Below are 21,498 nucleotides of genomic sequence, written 5' to 3' on the forward strand. Positions count from 1 at the left end.
TGCTTCTTTAACTAGTGACTCCATTCATTTTTGCAGAACAGAAGTTAAACTAACAGGCTTTTAATAATTTGTGTCACCATTGATCCTCCTTCGTGAATTGGGGTCATATTTGCACATCTCCAGTCCTTGGGTACTTCCCGAGTCCATGGAAGTTCTCATAATTATGGCTAAGGGTTTTCTTACTTCTTTTGCTGCCTCCTTTAATATTACTGGATAGATTCCATCTACCCCAGGTGCCTTCCTTATGTTTATCTTCAACAATTTCTGCTCCACTTTGCTCTCAGTTATTACAAAATCATTTAGCTCACTGCTAGAGTTTCACCTCTGACATTCCCCTCCCTGAATAACTCATGATGTTTAGGGGATCCTCATTACCCGAGGATAATTGGTTTCAGAAAATTCCACTTAAAACTGGAACATATTTTCGTAATGTTTATTATTTAAATAAAACTAAATGCAACTAGGCATAATATTTTAAGAGTTTAAGATGCTATATCTGTATAATATCAGTGTATATACACCATAGACAACTCTTAAAGAAAAACTATGATAGTAGTGTGAAAAGCATCATTTCATCTGCATCTCATATTGTGCTTATCCTTCACAACAAGTTGCCCATGTATTGCACTACCTCAAATAAGTAATGCTTCACTAATAGAGAAGGCTATTGTTAATCATATAGAGTAGGATTACAGAGATTTGAATATTGCTTTTAAATAATTTATTTGGTGTACTGTACAGTTTATTTTGATATAAGTTTTTTTTTTTTTTTTATTCTCGATGGGGGCCACCACCCAGACGGCACCGTTTCAAAGCTAGTTGGCTTTTCATTGGCAGGTGGGCAGGTACCCTGGTATTGCAATACATGGGCAATTCGTTGTGAAGGATGAGTAGATATGATGTATCTACACAGATATTATATAGTAATGTTTATTATGTACTTGGACATAGAAAAAAATGGATGAAGGAACTGAAAAACAAGAAAATTATTTTATTACACATTTTTTATTATAATATGTTACACAATGTAAGGTTAAGTAAAGTTTATTGAAGTTACACTATTTTTCAGTTGTACAAATAAAGAATAAATCCAGTTGTTAATGTGCTTTTTTTTTTTTTTTTTTCCCCCAGATAAAAATTGTGTCGTAGCATTTAGTTATGTTTTTAACTTTGCCCTTAACATTTGTTGCACGATCATGAAGAAGATCGTTCTCACAAAAAATATTCAAGTGCCTGGTCAATTTTCTCAAGGGAAAAGCTTTAATTCTTCAATTTTCAAATCCTCGTAACTGTGGGGACTCAGATACCGGGGACCCTCTGTAGATGCAAAATACAGCAGGATCCCCATCTGATTCATTCCATTCCTTCTAGAGTTTACATAAGTAAAAAAACTCTGCTGTTTTTCTTTGCATCTTTGCCAAAGATTTCTCATAACCTGCATTTGCCTGCCTAACCACCTTTGTGACTTTATTACAGACCAGCTTATATCTACCATAGGCTTCTTTCTCACCTGTTAATTTATATGTATCCCATCCTTTTTTTTTTTTCTCTGCCACATATCTCATTAGTTTATCTGATATCCATTTAGGCCTAAATATGTAACATTATTTCTTAGTTGTAACAAAAAGCCTAATAGCTTCCAAGATTACTTCCTTGAACGCTTCCCATTTAGAATTTGCTGTTGGTAACATCATCAGTTGGTCCCACTGTAGAGAATTTAAATACTGTCTCAGACAACTGAAGTCACCTTTACGAAAGCAAAGACCATTCCCTTTACCCCTGATGGTAGTTATCTCTTTGAGTAAATTTCACTCCAGCACACTGTGATCACTGCCACCTAGTGGTTCCTTTATCTGCAGAATCTTAATGCATGAAGAATCACTACTGATAATAATTAGATCAAGAGTATTATTCCCTCTGGTTGCCTCCTGAACATGCTACTGTAGAAAACAATCACTCCAATAAATCCACAAAAGCCTTGCCAGCGTGCAAGTGACTAACCCACAAATTCCAGTCAATATCTGGGAAATTAAACCCCCCCATTAAAAGACAATCTGATTTACTGGCTCACTATTTTCTCTGTACAGTTTTTCATTATGCCCATCAGAGTCATTAGGCCTATAACACACTCATACTCTCAAGTTTGCTTTCTGTCACGTCAAACTGACTTGACAGTGCTCTGTCCACCCATGTCAACTGGCTGTACTTCCTTGGATTTTATTTTGTGTTTCTTAACTAATAGCATAACCCCTCCTCACTTTCTATCCTTTCTGTACACATTGTACTCCCCAAATTCCAATTCTGCATTCCTTATATCTGTGTGACACTACATCACTGATATCCCAACAATACCTGCCTTTGATGGTTTGACCAACATCTCAAATTTATTTACTAAACTCCTAGCATTGGTGTATATACAAGAATACATGCACCTATTCTTATTCTTAGCTACCCATTGTACACAGCCCATGTATTTACTTGTTCCACGATGACTCCCAGAAGTCTCTGAAATTCCCCGCACCTTGTTTTCCAGGCTGCTGCTCATTCGAATAGAAGCGGTGCAAGAATCAATTTCACCTCTGCTAAAGGCTACTGTTATTCTCTTAGTCAATGTATTCCCCCCAAGCTAGCAGTTTTCCCGATCCATCTAACAATGCCTCGATAGCATCAGGAAATATTCTTGCACCCTTTCTATTTAAGTGTATCCCATCCCTGTAGAAGCAATCTCTCCTGTTAACAAGCACAGACAAGGCTAAGAAAAATTCTACCCCCATGAACCTTGCATAATCTCTCCAAAGCCAAACTTGGAGACAAGGCTCTCATATACTCCCTCCTATCCTGTCTGGGCATAATTGCAGACACTTTCAAATTCAATCCTAACTTGATGCTTTTTATCAACATTCATCTGTACTTGTTAAGTAATTCCACCTTTCTCCTACTCCTAATATCATTAATGCAAATGTGTACAACAAATTTCAATGCAAAGGGGAAAACAGATTTCATTAAAAAAACAAGTTGGGTAATCTATATAGTGCATTTCAAAAATTAAGAGAGTTCGAAAATACAATTTATCAAAAAAGACACAGTAATAATGTTTATTTTTACTCTAGAGCCTGTTATATACAATTCACCAATTTCCTAGAGGAGGAAGGAAACACATCGGTTGTCTTCCTTTTCTCTTATTAATTTTTTTTTTCTTTTTAATTTTCTTATTATCATTATTATTAACCTTTCAGGCACATTCAACTTTTATTCCTTAAATTAATTGAACTTTTTATAATTAACAAAAGTGAAAGTGAATAACTAATTACCTAGTTACCAATTAATTGATTAAATCAACTAAATATATAAAAGAAAATTGCCTTCAATACACATAAAACTTTCTATTTTGACTTGATCTTGACATAAATACGCATGCTATGTAATAGCCAATGGCAAACAAAGACAAGCATGTTAGAGACTTTTCATTAAAACCGAATTTTTTTTGTGTGTTGAGATCAGCAGCTAATTCGTTGCATTTTATCTTTTCTCTACAGTAAAATCCTCTGTGTAAAATGTTGGGGGATGGGGTGGATTTAAAACTTGGTACAGAAGGTTTACTCATCTCAGAATCTGAAGTGTTTTTAATATCCACATTATAGCCACTTTAGAAAATTTAGATAAAAACCCTGATTACATCACATATAAGGACTTGCACATTGAAGTATCAATATGTGAAGAATTCAAAATGCCATATCGTGAGCAAGTTTTGAAACTCACTCTTAGTGTTTCAATTCTCAAGTGACTAAAGCTAGTAAGAAAATAGAATCAATGATGTTTCAGCAGAATTTGAATTCATATATAATATCACATCCTGTACATGAGAATAAAGCAGACAGTTCCTTCATTCTTTTACTATGAGTAAAAGAAAGGGGAGGAATCAGAATTCCAAGGGTAAAAATATGTTAACAATCAAGCATATGACATCAATTACCTGTGACTAGCAAAGTCACAGTAGTCATAAGTAATGTATTTGGAGTCAATATGAATATAATTAACCAGTTATCTAGATTCTTATGGAATTTAAAATTGTGCAAGCTATCTGAAACAATTCTAAAGAAGCTGTGCAAACACTGCACCCAAGTTTAATATTCAGTTTTTATACATTTGTATATGAACTGCAGATTAAACTGTCTGTTATTTGAGAGGGGAGGGGGAGGAATTGCCATAAGACTGCTTTTGCCAATTATAAAGAAAGATACCACACAATTAGTTCAGCATCTTTTTATTTATTTATTAATAAAACTAATAAATAATTAATAAATAAAAATTAATAATAAAATAATTAATAAAAAAATAACAGACGACAGAATAATAAACACAAATTAATCTATAAAGAAAACAGAAAATCAAAGAAAATAAAACAACTTGTGTTTCCTTCCTTATATATGGGCAGCAATCCAGCTGAATTTTAAATCTGTCAGCCTCAACTATCCCCATAGATAGTTTATTCCAGGTCTATGAAAATTCACTGAAAACAATTCACCAAAAACAGTTTCAAAAATACGATTTATCAATAAAGACATAGTAATAAGGTTTATTTTTACTCTAGAGCCTGTTATATATACAATTCACTAATTATCTAGAGGAGGACGGAAACACATTAGTTGTCTATTTCCTTTTCTCTTATTAATTTTTTTATTTTCTTCTTATTATTATTTATTTATTTATTATTTTTTTATTTGTTATTTTTTTTTTTTTTGGCTAGTGCAGCAAAAATAGCTTCCTTGCACCATTTTACCATTGCTAATACTAATAATAAATACAAAAAATAAATTTTATTGAAATATAAATAATAATTATATTAGCATTAGTTAAGACATATGATGCAAGAAAGCAAGCTTATACAGAATCAGCCAAAAAAAAAAAAAACCTTCCCATTTCACCCATCTATTTGCTCCAAAAGTTTGTCCAGGTCAGATTTAAATTTATTTCAGCTATCAACTTCCACAACAACAGGTAGAAGTCTGTTCCAGCAATCAACTACCAGCTGGCTAAAGGCAAACTTCCACACATCTATTCTACAACTGCCTTCGTCAATTTGAATCTATGCTCCCTCAGGTTCATAAGCCGAGCAAAAGGAAGAATCCCATCAGCATTGAGCCTTATACACCACATTCAGATTGCCTCACAAATGCCTAGTCTCCAGATGCTGCAACTTGCAGAACTTATCGCCAATCTTGATACCCTTCTTTGTACTCATTCTAGCAACTCTACATCCTTCCAAAAATGAGGCCTCCAGTACTCAAGGTATGGCCTGAACATTGCCTTATACAAGGGGATAATCACCTCCTCGTCTCTGCTAGCTAAATTCCTATATATCATTGACAAGACTCCATGATCTGGTCTGGCAGTCGATCTGCGCTGCTCAGAAAACTTCATATCTGACTGCGCAATTACCCCCAGGTCTTTTTTTATTCTCCACTTCCCCGAGTGTAGTATCACACAGTTGGTATGTTTCCCTTGGGTTACTGCTACCCATATGCAGTAATTTGCATTTGTAAATGTTAAACTTCAGTTGCCACTTCTCAGCCCATCTACCTAACTTTTCTAGATCCTACTGCAGTAGCATACTGCGTTTACTGTAACCCTCCAACCTTTGTATCATCTGCAAACTTGGACATTAAGCCTGATATAGCATGATTAAGCCCAGAAAACCCAAAAAACAAAAACCCCTCCACAAATCTCCACCGTTAACTTTTACTCCTACTGAACTCACAGGTTTAGAACATGGTTTCAACTTTGCTATAAAAAGCCACCAATATCCCATAAAAGAGGGTATCATAGAACTTCAAACTAAACTTGAAAACCATCCTGACAAGTTGCGCATTATACATCATCTAACTCCGTAATTAATTCAAAACTCCCCCCTCAATCCAATATAACAAAAGAACAGCTCAACGACATACACAAATTAAGTAATATCCCTGACATTATTATTCAAAAAGCTGATAAAGGAGATACAATAGTAATTTTAGATAAAGCTACTTACACAGAAAAAAATGGAACAAATCCTCGCTGATCAAGACACTTACACAATAAGCTTGACATTATCCTTGGGAAACTTAGGTCTAACAAAGAAATTACCCTACATACTCTACAACAGATTGGCATACAAAATAATATTCTCCCCCATATGTTTGGTATCACCAAACTACATAAACCAGGCCACCCCCTAAGACCGATAATCTCTTTTAGTAAATCCGCCTTCGCAAACTTATTCTCCTTTCTAGTCAAAATCATATCTCCCCTTGCCAGGTTCTCTAAATTTAAAATTAATAATACCAATCAAGTCTTCGAAAAAATAAATACTACCATAATCTCCGACAATGACATCTTAGCATCCTTTGATGTTGTATCATTATACACAAATGTACATATACCTTTCACCTTACAAGTCCTACGTGAATACTTAACTGCCGACAGCACCCTTATCAACCATACCTCCCTTTCTATAAATAATATTTTAGAACTCACCTCTTTACTATTAGACGCCAGACATTTCAGGTTTCATAATCAGATCTTCCAACAAATATTTGGCTTGCCAATGGGAATTTCCACCCCCTATCCAAAATTTACCTAGCTACAGTAGAAAACAACCTTACCCCTCTGGGATAAAGCTATATATACGATACACCGATGATATACTCATAATAGGAAATAAAATTATAATTGATAACCTTTACACAAAATTTAACTCAATACACGACAGATTAAAATACACACTTGAAATAGAAACTAATAACCAAATCAACTTTCTTAATCTTACCATATATAAAACAGGTACTAAACTAGGAACTAAGATTTTTAGAAAACATATGTACACATGGAAATTTCTACACTTTACATCGCATCATCTTAGCAAAAAAAAATCTATTCTCTATAATCAAATTCACAATGCCATTAAATACAGTACCTCACAAGATGACCTAACCAACGAGTTACAATATCTCGCAAAAATATAGCCAGAAACTGCCCATAACACTTAATTCAACATACTATTTCCATCGCATAAAACAATATTAATAACCCTATAAAACAAATTACAAATAGCAATACACGCCTCGTTCTTCTCTACCACAGTGGTCTTGCAGGTCAATTTCGGCGAATTTTTCCAGGTACAGACATCACACTTATTTTTTCTACCTATAATAAACTTGGATCACTTTTCAACAAATATAAAGAAACACATAAATATCCAACAAGCGAAATGAATAATATCATTTATTTAATTAAATGTCAACAAAATTGTAACACATGTTATATTGGCAGTACCACAACCAAATTCGGTTCAACCCATTCCTCTAATACAAGAGCTTATTATCATTAGAATAGTTTCAGAACAGGACAATCCAGCACTGAACTCACATTACATGTTCACTCAAACAACCATACCACCCTAGTTGATTCAGCTATTACCATATTAAAATTAAAAAATATGTTACAAAATCCTACAATACAAAGCCCTTATTATAGAGTGGTTCCGTCACCACTCCAACAAACATTTTAAATGCGAAACTCCCCTTCAATCTTTATCCAGTTTGGAATCTCACCAATCTGAGATTCCCGCATGTGTCAAAGTGCATCATGGGATTACGAAATTCTTCTTAAATACAGTAGGCATTCCCTTTCACTTAACTAGCCAACTGAAGACGTTTTAACGAAAGTCCACCATTATGACTATTGGCTTATTCACAATTTAGAATATTAATTTAAATCAACTTCACGACAACCAAGGGCAGAGTAAGTGCACTTCTACTTCCTTGTGCATATCTTAATCCCGTTTTCATTGTAATTATCATTTACCTGTAACTTATCCCCTTAACTTAAAAACTAATCACCCTAAAATTAGCTAATCTCTTATTATTCACTCTAACAACAATTGCAGATCGATCAAGGTGAGTACTGAAAAAATTAAGTTTTGCTATTTTTGAATTTAGCCTGATATACTTTCATCAATATCATTGATGAATACACAAAACTACAATGTGCCCAGCACCAAACCCTGGGGAACTCCACTAATAACATTAGTCCATGAAGGGCAGTGTCTATTGATTACTACTCTGTCGTCTGCCACTCAACCATCCCTTTATCCATTGTAGCAATTTGCCCTTAATGCCACACCGCTCCAATTTGTACAGAAGCTTTCCTGAAATCCAAGTATATATCAAAATCATTTTTTGCATCCAGTTCCTTTGTGACCACATTGAAGAATCCAATCAAATTGGTCAGACAAGACTTCCCCTTAACAAGTCCATGCTGTGTCTGAACTATTACTGCAGTCTTGTCTTGATGATCCTGCAATGCTTCTTTAACCGGTGACTCCATTAATTTCCCCAGAACATAAGTTAAACTAACAGGTCTATAATTATTTCATGTTAAATGAGATTTGTGTCACTCTGTGTATTGGGGATATATTTGCACATCTCCAGTCCATGGGGACCTCCCCTGAATCCAAAGATGTTCTCATAATTATGGCTAAGGGTTTGCTTATCTCCCTTGCTGCCTCCTTCAATATAACTGGATAGATTCCATCCAGCACGGGTGTCTTTTTTTTTTTTTTATATTTAACTTCAACAATTTCTCCTCCACTTTGATCTCTGCTATTACAAAATCATTTAGTTCCCTGTTAGTTTAGTAAACTTCTGTCCCCTTCCTCACAGAATTCCTCACGTGTGAATGTATATGCAAATTACTCATTTAGTTTGTCAGCTATCTGAGCATGATCATCAACAGTCGAACCATCAATATCAAAGTGGACTAATCTGATTCATCCCCTTCTTTCTAGAATTTACATAAGTAAAGAAGTGTTTGTTGTTTTTCTTTGCATCCTTTGCCAAGGGTTTCTCGTTAAACAGCCTTCTCTTCTCTAACCTCCTTTGTGACTTGATTACAGACTAGCTTATATCTGCCATAGGCTTCTCTATCACCTAATAATTTCTATGCTTCCCATGCATTTTTTTTTTTTTTTCCTCTGCCAAGAGCCTCATTAGTTCATCTAACATCCATTTAGGTCTCAATCTTGAACAGTATTTTTTAGTTGGTATGAAAAGTTCAGTGGCTTCCAAGACTAATTCATTGAAGGCTTCCCATTTAGAATTCACCATTGGCAACATCAGTTAATTCCACTCTGCAGAATTTTAAAACAGTCTGAGATCATTGTAGCCACATTTACGAAAGCAAAAGCCCTTCCCTTTACACCCTTGACAGTAGTTACATCTTGAAGTAAATCCCACATCAGTACACTGTGATCACTGTCACCTAGTGGTTCCCTTTATCTACAAATTCTTAATGCATAAATAATCATATCAAAAGCATTATTCTTCTCTTTGCCCCTCAAACATGTTGCTGTAGAAAACAATCTTCCAATAAATCCACAAAAGTCTTGTTAGCATGCAAGTGACCAACCCATTAGGTTCCAGTCAACATCTGGAAAGTTAAAATCACCCATTATAACACATTCAGATTTACTAGCTCACTATTTCTCTGTATAGTTATTTGTTGTACTCAGTCATTAGGCCTATAACACACTCCTACCCTCATTTTTTTCTTTCTACTGCTAATGTCACACCAAACTGACTCAACATTACACCGTCCACCTATATCAACTAGATGCACTGTCTTAAATTTTGTGTTTCTTAACTAACAGCATAACCCCTCCTCCTTTCCTATCATTTCTGTACGCATTGTACTCCACAAATTCAAATTCTGCATTCCTTATATCTGTGTGACATCATGTCTCTGATATCTCGGCATCTGCCTTTAATGTCTTGACCAGCACTTTAAATCCATCAAATTTGAAGGTGAAATACCACCACTTTGCTTATTGGAGGCTTGAAGTGGTGAAACCCATGTTTAGTCTCTAGAGCAAAGTTTCCGGCATCCCCCTCCCCTCTCCCCATACTTCTCCTTCAACCCATGCACGGTACTAAGTACTATAGGTTTTGACACCTTTCGTGTTTGGGGTTCTCATAAAAAAAAAAAAAAAAAAAATTTATTTATTATACATCTAATACTGGTGTACATGCACCTGTTCGTAACTCTTAATTACCCTAACCCAGCCCATGTATTTACTTGTTCCATGATGACTCCCAGCAGTACTTGAAATCCCAAGCAACTTGCTTTCCAGGATGCTGCTCATTCCAATAGAAGCAGCACAAGAATCCCTTCCACCTCTACCTGCAGCTACTGTTAATCTACTCTAGATCTCCCACTCTTAATGTCATTAGTGTCGCAGTGTACAACAATATAACCTTTTGTGCCCTTAAAAAGTATCTGCTCTACAGCATCATAAACTTTTGCCCCTGGCAGACATACCCTGGTCCTATTCCACCTATCTTTTTGCACAATATTTCCCATTTCCCCAACAATAACTAGCTCCTGTGGGACCAGAGCATTCTGCCTTGAAGTTTGCTTCTGTGTTGCCTGATATACAAGAGTGAGCTCTGGTGTTGAGTTGGGCAGCCGAGAGCTTGATGGACCCCCCCAGTTTAATTCCTTTGAAGGCATCTACCCAACTCTTCACACTGTCATAAAAGTCCATAAGAATGTGGAGTTGATGCCTAATTTCTTCACATTCTCTGCACCTAACACACAAAGACATCTTCCTTTACTAGATTATTTCCTGATCCAGAAAGTCCACAAAAATTTCACAAATTGCACATTTTTTTTAGACTGAGATGGGAGAATTGAACCCTTCAGTTCTCAACCAAGCCGTAGCACTCCTGCTACTCCTCGTCTTTTGCTTTGCTGCTCAGGTCTGCAGCCTTTTTTTTTTGCATTTGAATACAATTTTATTGATCAACTAACATCATCGTCATCATTATCAGCCATTTTCAATCCACTGCAAGATGAAGGCCTCTCCAGCAACTTTCCAGTTCCTTCTGTTTTGTGCAATGGCTATCCATTTACTACCCAAAAACTCATTAATTTCATCTCTCCATCTCCATTGCTGTCTTCAGGTTTTCTTCTAGCTCCTCTTGGGTACAATTCTATTATTTTCTTAGTCCATCTGTCATCATGTCTTAGAGCTATGTGTCCTGCCCAAGACCATTTTAGATCTTTAGTTTTGATAAGAATGTCCTTTACTTGAGTTTGTTGCCTAATCCACATGTTTCTCTTCTTATCTAACAGTCTGATTCCCAATATAATTCGTTCCATTCTTTGCCAGTTTCTCAGTCATGTTTCTCCCTCCCAATTTTAACAACTCTACAGTAACTTCATCTTCCCCCGGGGCTTTCTGATTCCTCATTTTCTTCAACGCATGTTCTACCTCATCAGGAAGGATATCAGGTATGTTGTACTGTTAATAATTTGCAATCCATCTTCCCCACTGCTGGCATCACTCCCTCACTCCTTGTATAACTCTTTATAGTAGTCTTCTGCTATTTAAATCATGCCTTCTCTGCTATTTATAAGTACGCCATCGCTATTCTTCGGTTTCAGTATCATTTGTCTTTCTGTATTACTGCTCATGGTTGCTGATTTAAATCCTTTGTTTTCCCTTAATGCTTGTTCTACTTTTCTTGTGTTGAATTTTCTTATGTCCTCTCTGAGTCTCTAATGGCTTTGCATAACTCAGTATACCCAATTTCCTCCTTGTCAGTGTTTTTCTTGCTCTTCATTTGTCGTCTTCGGTTCATCACGACAAGTGTTTCTTGATTATTTTTTTCTTCTTTGGATTTCTTTTTTACCTATGGGTTTTATCTTGGGCTTTATCACTTTCAGAAAGTTATATTCCTTGTCGATATCTTGGTCCTGAGCCGTCTGCAGAAGCTCAAACTTGTTCTTAAGTTCCAGTACATACTGCTTTTTCTCCTCTTCTGTCATCTCAAAGACCTTCGTATTATTTACTAGAGTCAGTTTTTTTCCTTTCTTTTCTTACATCTATATCAAGTGTGCATCTTATCATTCTGTGATCACTTCTAACATTTACCTTGTTCAGGACAGTAACATCATTCACGATGTATCTTCTGTTAGTGAGGATGAAGTCGATTTCATTAGTTGTTAATCCATTTGGACTCTTCCATGTCCACTTTCTGTTCACCCTTTTCTTGAAAAAAAGTGTTCATTACTGACAATCCTCGAGATTCTGCAAATTCCACAAGTCTTTCACCAATTCCAAAATTTCCTATAGTTCCCCTTTCTGCACTGTTTTGTCTCTTTCCAACCTTAGCATTGAAGTCCCCCATAATGATGGTGTAGTGGGTTTTCTGCTCATCTAGAAGACTCAATTTCTGTGTACATTTCTTCAACCTCTTCATCATCATGGCTTGATGTTGGTGCATAAATCATTATAACCTTTAGCTTGTACCTCTTAGAAATCCTAAGTAATAGTCTTGACACTCTTGGTGACGTACTTTTGAATTCCAAAATGTTTTTTATATCTTTATGGACCAGAAACCCAACTCCATCTTCACTCCTTTCACTGTTTCCATTGGTGTACAGCAGATTTCCACTTGATAAACTTATGATTCATTTCTTCTTGTTTCAGCCAAACTGATGATATTCCAATTCACATTTTCTAATTCCCTTTTCAGCTCTAATATCCTGTCTTCACCGATGAGCAATCTTATGTTTTAACAGGCCAAATTCAATTTCTGTGCACGGCAGCCTGGTCATACCCAGAGATTCTTAGCACCCTCTGTTTCAACTCTGATTCTCTTGTTGCCATAAGAGGGGGAGTGGAAGCCACTGGGGACTGAGGGCCATTTGTTTTGTCTTACTGTCATGTGCTGGAAGGTTTGGTCTTTTCCTCTTCACGCTGACCAGGCATCCTGAAGAGAACCACTCTACACGTTCGTTGCCACCTAAGTGACATAACAGGGCTTACCATCAAGAAGGTGTGTATGGGTGGATTTCAGGAAGGCAGGCCAATCGGACTTCTCCTAAATCTTCTGAAATAAAGAAGATATTGGATCCATCATTGTTTTAGACCGAGTGTCTGATAATACACAGAATGCTTGCTCCCTCTAAGCCCCTGATCAACTGACAACACTACACTAAGTTAATCAGATTCCTAAATGCAGTGATATACGTTAGACTACCAAGTTTTACAATATACCTTACGCCAGTAGTCTCCAACATACGGCCTGCAGGCTGGATATGGCCCAAGAATTATTTTTATACAGCCCACATGAAAAGTAAACTAAAAAGGGATTTTAAATTATGTTAATTATCAAAAAAAATTCTCATTAATTGCAATTGCATATTGCACTAAATAAAATTTTTCAATATTTTCAATTTGAAGTGTATCGTTATATTTATTTATTCACCTTAATATTGAAAATCAGTGATCCTTCTCAGGTTAAAAATTTTCTAAAGTGAGTATTTAAAAGCAAAAGTAAGGTATTTTTTTAAAAAACAAAAGTAAGTCATATTTTTATAATTTTAATAAAATCTAAAAAATAAATCGCTGACAGATTTGTTGCACCTAGAAGTGTTAGGTATTTGCAATTTTTATATATAGCCTGAAAATCTAAAAATAGTAACATGAAAACAGAAATTTTACATGTAACAAGATATGGAAAATGTAACACACTCATTTTTCTCAAATCACTCAGTGCGGGCCACAAAACAAATGTAACTGAATATGGCACCTGTACGAGAAAGATTGGACACCAATGCCTTAAGCCAGGGGCCCCAACCTATGGCCCACCAGATGATTTCATCCGGTCCGAAAGACTATTTCATCCGCCTTGTGAAATTTATTCTATAGAAATCTTTGTTGTTGCTACATATCGTATATAACGATATTTTTAATCAAAATATAATGTAAATGCGTCCAAATATAATTTTGTAACATTGTTGCAACTCTGTGCACTTCCACTTGGCAGCAGTGTTTCTTGCTTGTTGTTTGGTTTTTAGGAGCATTAGCAACTAAGGCCATATTGCTCCGGGATATGCGGTGGTCATTCCCTGACCTTTCCGCATCCTCCGTATTTGGTGGTGACGGGCTCAGTGTTTCTTGCGATGTCGGAAATCCCAACAGTGCGAGTGCCCAAGGCTATAAGTTTATGCCCTCGAGTATTTCCGGCAAACACGAGTTGTCAAAGAGTGAAATTGTAAAGTTAAAATAAGCAACTGTTAAAACAACTGCTAAACACTAATCTAAATATTAATCAAGTAAGTATTAGGATTAGTAATGGCCGCATGGTGCAAGAAAGCCTATGGCTTATGCTGCACCAGCCAAATAAAAAAGAAAAAAGGAAATTAAACCTATCATCCTATGTGCTTCCCTTACCCGAAAGTACTATCCAGATGACCTTTGAATTTCCCCAAACTGTCGGCCTCTACCACCCATGAAGGCACTAAGTATTAGTGAAAGAATTGTATGCAGTGCATTCTTTGCAGTTTGCAATGTAAAGACGAGTACGTGTATTTATCTTTCTCCTGGTCAGCTATTCTCATTAAGACCGTAGTCGTCAGCCCGCTGCACCGATTATCATGCGCAACAATTTATTAGTGCTATTTGTATAAATGCATATTATTTTTAATTTTATTTAACTTTGAATTTTTAATTTTAATTTTAGCGAATCAAGATGTCATGGAAAAGAAAAATTGATTCCGAATGTCATGTCTTCAATGAACTTTGGTCGATTAATTATTTTTTTATAAGGGACAATAACTGATGTACCTGCCTTATGTAAGGAAGCGGCTTCTGTGTTGAAAGAATATAATTTAAAAAGGCATTATACGACAAAACATGCCTCAACTTACGATAAACTTCAAGGGGAGTTGCAAAACAAGAAATTACAAGAGCTGAGCTTTGATTTCAAGAGGCAACAACAACAGATGACATGTTTCACTAATCAGAATTTAAATTTAATTAGAGCTAGTTTGCGAGCATCTCAAACATTGCTGAAGAAGGGAGGGCTTTTACTGATGGTGAGTTTGTGAAAAGAGTGTGCCTATCAATTGCAGAAGAAATATGCCCTGATCAAGTTAAGCACTTTGCCGCTATAAGTTTATCAGTGTCAACTTTAGCAAGAAGAATCGAAGACTTGTCTGCTAATGTTAAAGATCAGCTGAAACAAAAAGTTAGATTTCATAAATTTTTCGATTGCAATCGATGAAAGTGAAGATATTACCAACATAGCACAGTTACTCAGTTACATACGCGGTATAAATCAAAATTTTGAAGTCACAGAAGAACTTGAAAGCTTGAAGAATAGAACCTACGGTGAAAACATATTTTATAGCGTATCAAAAGTGTTTGAAGACCTGCAGCTTGATTGGGAATTGTTGACAGCAATTATGACCGATAGTGCAAAGAATATGGTTGGGAAAAATATTGGTTTCATCGGCCATGTTAATAAATATTCTGATTCCAAAAACATCGAAAGACCTATGCAATTTCATTGTGTTATTCACCAGCAATCATTGTGCAGTAAATTTTTGTCTTCAAACTCAATCATGTTGACTACAATTAGCATTGTGAATTTTAAACGCAAAAATGGCCTGAACCATCGTCAGTTTAAAATTTTCTTGGAGGAAATCGAAAGCGAATATGGTGATTTGTTGTATCATACGGAGGTGCTATGGTTGAGTCACGGTAATGTGCTAAAAAGATTTTTTCAACTCAGAACCGAAATAGATATATTCATGAAGAAAATTAAAACCAGTCCCAGAATTAACAGACTCTAAATGGTTATGGGAACTTGCATTTTTTAACAGATATCTGAACATTTGAATACATTGAATAAAAAACTTCAAAGTCACAATCTACTTGTAAATGACTTTTTCTACAATATTAAAGCATTTCAGACAAAATTAGAATTATTTAAAAATCAAATTGAACAAAATAATTTTTCCCATTTTTTGTGTTGTGAAAGTTTATATAATATGCCCAATTGTAATTTTTCTACCGACAATTCTGTCTGAAATCTTGAATTATTGATGGAAGCATTTTGTTGATCGATTTGTTGATTTCGAAAACAATAGAATGTTATTTACATTATTTCAGAATCCATTTGATGTAAATGTTTCACAAATAGATAAAGATCTACAATTGGAAATTATAGATCTTCAAAGTAACAATAACCTGAAAACATTATTGAAAATTTTTTTTCAAACTTTGACAGAAAATGAATTTCCAGAATTAAAAAAAATTAGCAAGAAGAATAATTTCTATTTTTGGTAGCACTTACCTATGTGAACAAACATATTCAAAAATGAAATATATAAAATCCAAACATCGATCAAGAATGACAGATGAACATCTGCAAGACTTTTTAAGATTAGGAACTTCTACTATTAAACCTAACATTTCAATTATTGCTAAATCAAAACAACTACAAACATCTCATTGATTTGCTATTTCTGTAATATCAATGTGATTATAATAATAAAAATTGTAATTTTTAATATGACTGTCTTTATTTACAATAAATATCCCTTGTTTATAATTTTTTATAGTTTTTCTATCTTGTACACCCTGTTTGACCTGGTGAAGTCACTAAAATTGCATTTTTTGGTTTACAGTGTTTTTAGTCGTCAAAATTGCACCAACCCCGGCCCGCCATTTGTTATGAATTTTCTATGTGGCCCTCCGATGAAAAAGGTTGGGGACCCCTGCCTTAAGCTATCAAATTAGAGATATATGTTATGCTATACAGTTTGATCTAATATACTATAACAATGGTGGCAAGTTTCAAACAGAGAGGTTCTGCATATATTAAGTAGTAATCTACAAAATCTCCACCTAAATTCACAATAAACTAAGGAGAGTGACTAGGACTATAAAGCTACTTATAGAATATAATTTAATATGACAATTAGGTCAATAAAACGAAAAAATTTATCGAAAAAATTTATCAAAAACTTATCCGTTTGCTGGAGCTGAAATTTCTTTGCCTACCTGTAGTTAACCTCGTTCACAAAACAGAACCTACAATTATTAGCACAGTCCCAGCACTGGTATGCATACTTAAAACTGTTCCTCCTCTTTTTTTCTCTCAACTATACACATTTCACAAATTAAGAAATAATGATGTTATTCCTTTATTATTTGCATTATTCTAAGACAAATCTGAAAACACATGTTCGGATGTTACGAGAATTAAGAAAATTAATTCTTGAAAGACTTTCCTTTTAAAAAATTCTACTTTGTACAATGTGAAGAATATTTATATAATTATTATATATTTCAATAAAATTTATTTTTTTTATCTTCTTGGTGAAAATTGTATAGTAAAGTAAACATTATTACAGTGTTACTTATCCTAATTTATTTATTGGTAAACTGTGTTTTCAGCGAATTTTCCAGATACTGTTTATTCCAGCAATTAACTACATGCTAGCTAAAATGAAAACTTCCTATAATCTAAATCTTTCCCTGTAATTTGAATTAGTTCTGAAGTCATAACAGTGAAATTTGCCTTCAATCATTTTATTATTCTCCCCTCCACCTACATACCTCAATCAGGTACCCTTCTAAGGTGGTTAGTTGCCAAACTCTGTAGCCCATGTACTTAGTCTTTCCTCATATGGGTGCCCTTTTCCAGATCTCATCCAGCAAGCTACTTGTCTCTGGACCCTTTCAAGAAGCTCAATGTCTTTTTTTTTTTTAGAAAAAACAAACTGCTACAATCTGACAACTACAAATTCTGCTTCAATTACTGACTGCAGTTCTATGCAGCCTGTTGCATCAACCTGTCTTTATTAATACTAAAATTAAGTTGACTGACACACACACACACACACACACACACACACACACACACACACACACACACACACACACACACACACACACACACAATTATTGCTCCACTTTTCATTTTGGAAAGTTGATAAAATTATCTGTCTCCCATTAGCTGAACCATTCTGCTATTTGTAATCCATACAAAAACATATTATGAAAGTTAAATGTACAACCAACCGTGAACACCTTTTGTATGCTTAAATAATACTTGCAGGGATTTAATTTTTTTTTTTTTTTTTCCAATAAATACATTGCAATTTAATTTTAATTCTATGTAAAGGTTAATATCACAGTTTATGCCCATTTTCTTCATTTTACTTTCAGTGAATCAAATCAAATATCCATCAATAAAGGATGATGTCATGTTTTCATTAGCTACACCATTATAATAGTTTTTTTTTCTTGGATAAATACTTGATAGAATGTAATAAAACATTATAAATTTTAATTCCTTCAGATAGATTCCTTTTGGCATTTAAAAAAAAAAAAAAATCTTATTCACCCAGAAGTAGTTGTGACAGAAAGATAATTTTTTTCTTCATATCTTGAACTCTATGGCAACCACACAAATATTGGTTTCGATGTGATTTTTTTTTTATTTTTTTAACTCCTTTGTGGCGTTGAATAAAGTGAAGTGTCACAAAGGAATACAGATCAATGATTCTGTTCCTCTTTCTGCACGGGAAAAAGACCAAAAGCAATCCATGAAGAAATTGTTGATGTTTATGGAGTAGACTGCCCAGGTTAGTGTCGTTGCAATTGGTATAATGAATTTAAAAAAATAATATGAAAGAATCTCAATGCATGAAGAAATCCTAGGATTCCCAGCAACTGCTGTAAAAGAAGAGTGTTGCAAAAACTGAGGCATTAACCCTGGAATATCAACGTATTAGTGTTACAGAACTAGCTGCAGAGCTCCAAATTGGAGAAGGCTCTGAGGAGAACATCATCCATCAACAGTTACATATGAGTAATGTCTGCTAAATGGGCTCCCAAGACTTCTGATCCCTTACCAGAAGAAAAGAACACAATGTGCACATGAAATGTTGTCGATGTGCTAGGAAAAGCGGAATTTTTTTCACAGCCAGTCACCATGGATAAAACTTGGATCCACTAACTAGGATACCAAAACTAAACAAATGTCAAAACAATGGAAGCATACAGCAGAATCAGCATTCCTCCCCTCCCCAAAAAAAGGCAAAGGTGCAATGGAGTGCTAGCAAGGTGATCACACCAGTTTTTTGGGATCCGCATGGTGCAATACTAACAGATTACCTTCAAAAGGGCTGTACTGTATGGTAAAGTATTATTCTAACCTCCTTGTAAAGTTATATGCTGCTATAAAAGAAAAAAAAAAAGGGGGGGGAAGCTGACAAAGGGTGTGTATCTGCATATTCCTTGCATGCTGCAGTGAGGTGTATCACAGCAAGAAGTATCCACGAATGTGGGTTTGAAATATTGCCGCATCCTGCTTATTTCCCTAACCTTGCACCTCTTGAATTTCTTCCTCTTTCCTACCCTGAAGTAGTTCCTTCGAAAGGTTAAAAAAAAAAAAAAAAAAAAACCTCTGCTACTTATGAGGTGATTTCTGCCGAATTGTGGTTTGAAAGACAATCAGGATTTCTACAAAACTGGCCTACGGAAGTGTATTGAGAGGTGGCAATAATGTGTCATTTGTCTGGTGACTATGTTGAAAAAGTGTAATACATGGTCTTTGTTTTAACCTTCTATCACAACTACTTATGGGAGAATAGAAATCTTTTTTGAACCCCCTTTCATAATTGGTGAATACGGCATTTTTGGGTGCATCTACTTTAGTTTTTTTTTTTCTTTCTTTCTTTCTGTTTTTGAAATTGAAGCAATACTACTTTGCCATTACATAATACTCAATGTAACAAAATTCAGAGAAATTTACCGTTATGAGTGTGATTATACACTCTATGTATATAATCACACTCATGTTTAGATGAAAACAAAATGCACTAACCACGGAAAAATCTGGTAAGGAAATGACCTGTACAACTGTTGTCTTTGTTTCAGCACAATCAAGTTAATCATTTTGTGAATCTGAACTTCAGAAAAGTAAGCCTACAAAAAAGATGAGCATATGTAAATGGCAATTACTACATACCAACACTAAGCTAATCTTAAGGTACTTACTGATATCACACAATCATGGGCTTTCATCTTGAGTGCAGCTTCGGCTATCTCTTTTAATTTAGACATCATCATGGCCATTACTTGTTGAATTGTAAATACAACATCTTCTTCCAAATATTTTACCTATTTCAAAGATTTTCAAAAAGGAAATAAAATACTGTATAATCATTCTTTAATAACATAATTTTGAAAGAAAAAAAATTTAGAAAAAAACTCATGAACCAGATTTTTAAATTTAGGAAAATTACTTAAGAAATATTTTGGTCTAAGAAGGGGATAATGTGGACAAGTTTGTGTCTTATGTAAGGTGACCCCTAAACATTAGTTCAACTCCACCATGGTTCTCTGTGATGGATAATATACAAAACTCTGTAGAATCGCCAGAAATGAGTGAACTATGTTTGTGTAGCGTGTGTGTGTGTGTGTGTGTGTGTTCTTTCTGGCCACTTAGCTACCCAGGTAGGCTGCTTCCCAGTACTCATCCATTCCACGAGGAGGTGAGCCCGACTACACTAAACTAAATGTATTTACCAGCACCCATAAGTAAAAGTGCAAGTCATATGGATGCAGCAGTCCTATGATCACAAAAGGTGGTGAAGACCATAAAGAATCCCACATCCACTGGAGAAAGCATAATACCAATGGATGCCACCATTTCTCATACCCAGGAAGCCCAAATCTGGGTACAAGTAGGTGAAAATCCAGTCCCTAATAAATTGGAGGCCAGCAAATCCTGTCCCCGAATGGGATAGCATAATAAAATAAAAAATTTCCACAAAAGGGACTAGCATAATTAACAATTTTAGAATAAAAATTGCATAAATAGATAAAAAGTTCCGAAAAGAAAATTAAAGTAATAATAATAATAAAAAATAAAAATATTAAAATAATTGTTATTAAAGAAAAAATTAAGGGAAAAAAAAAAAAAAAAAGGAGAGAGATAATAAAAAGGTTAACACTACCCTAAAGAAATAATGAATCCCAAGTAAATAAAGCTGAACTTCAATGCAGGAGGGTAGTAAAAACAGTTTTGTTGAGAACAGAAGTCAACTCAGTAATCAGTGTTGTCTGTTAAAAACCTGTGTAGCAAATTCCTGTAGTCTGAAAAGACATTCTGATTTGCAATAAGATATTTCATTTCCAGGAGGAAAATTATGTACTGTCATAAACCTTGGTAAACTGGGCAAAAGAATAAGACATCACTCAATCTTCAGAGGTACCGCAGAAACAGGTATCTGATGTAGCTAGATTGAATTTAAGAAGAGGCACCTTCAAAGAACCATGGCCAGTTAAAATGTATGACGTAACAAGGCTTGGGTAGAACCAAAGCTGATTACTTTTTGAGGTAGTGAATTTAATATCAGGTATGAAACATCTGGTCACTGCTCCTTTGGTTGAGGAATTCCATCTCACTTCCTACCTTTTATGTAGCTCAGTACATTTTTCTTTTTCATTCTTTGGATCAGCAGTGGGATCATAGGTCAAATCAGAAAAAGTTAGAGGGTATCCTTTACAAATAAATTAAGCAAAACCTTTGTATGTGAGATATAGATCCAGGTGGCAATAAAGCCTGTGATAGCTTGTTGAAACCATTC

The 21,498-nt window shown here is 34.9% G+C and overlaps 1 protein-coding gene across 1 annotated transcript in view; it reads right to left on the bottom strand.

The window, feature by feature from the left end:
- Nucleotides 1-21,498, bottom strand: part of LOC150079648 (97 kDa heat shock protein-like) — a 186,412-nt gene that overhangs the window by 119,515 nt on the left and 45,399 nt on the right. Inside the window, exon 3 of the mRNA XM_090383811.1 lies at nt 19,904-20,026. Within this exon, the coding sequence (XP_090239937.1) occupies nt 19,904-20,026 (123 nt within the window). The remainder of the gene's footprint in view (nt 1-19,903; nt 20,027-21,498) is intronic.

This window comes from Mastigoproctus giganteus, chromosome 10, assembly GCF_048544385.1.
Source record: "Mastigoproctus giganteus isolate SK-2022 chromosome 10, ASM4854438v1, whole genome shotgun sequence".
Taxonomy (NCBI): domain Eukaryota; kingdom Metazoa; phylum Arthropoda; class Arachnida; order Uropygi; family Thelyphonidae; genus Mastigoproctus; species Mastigoproctus giganteus.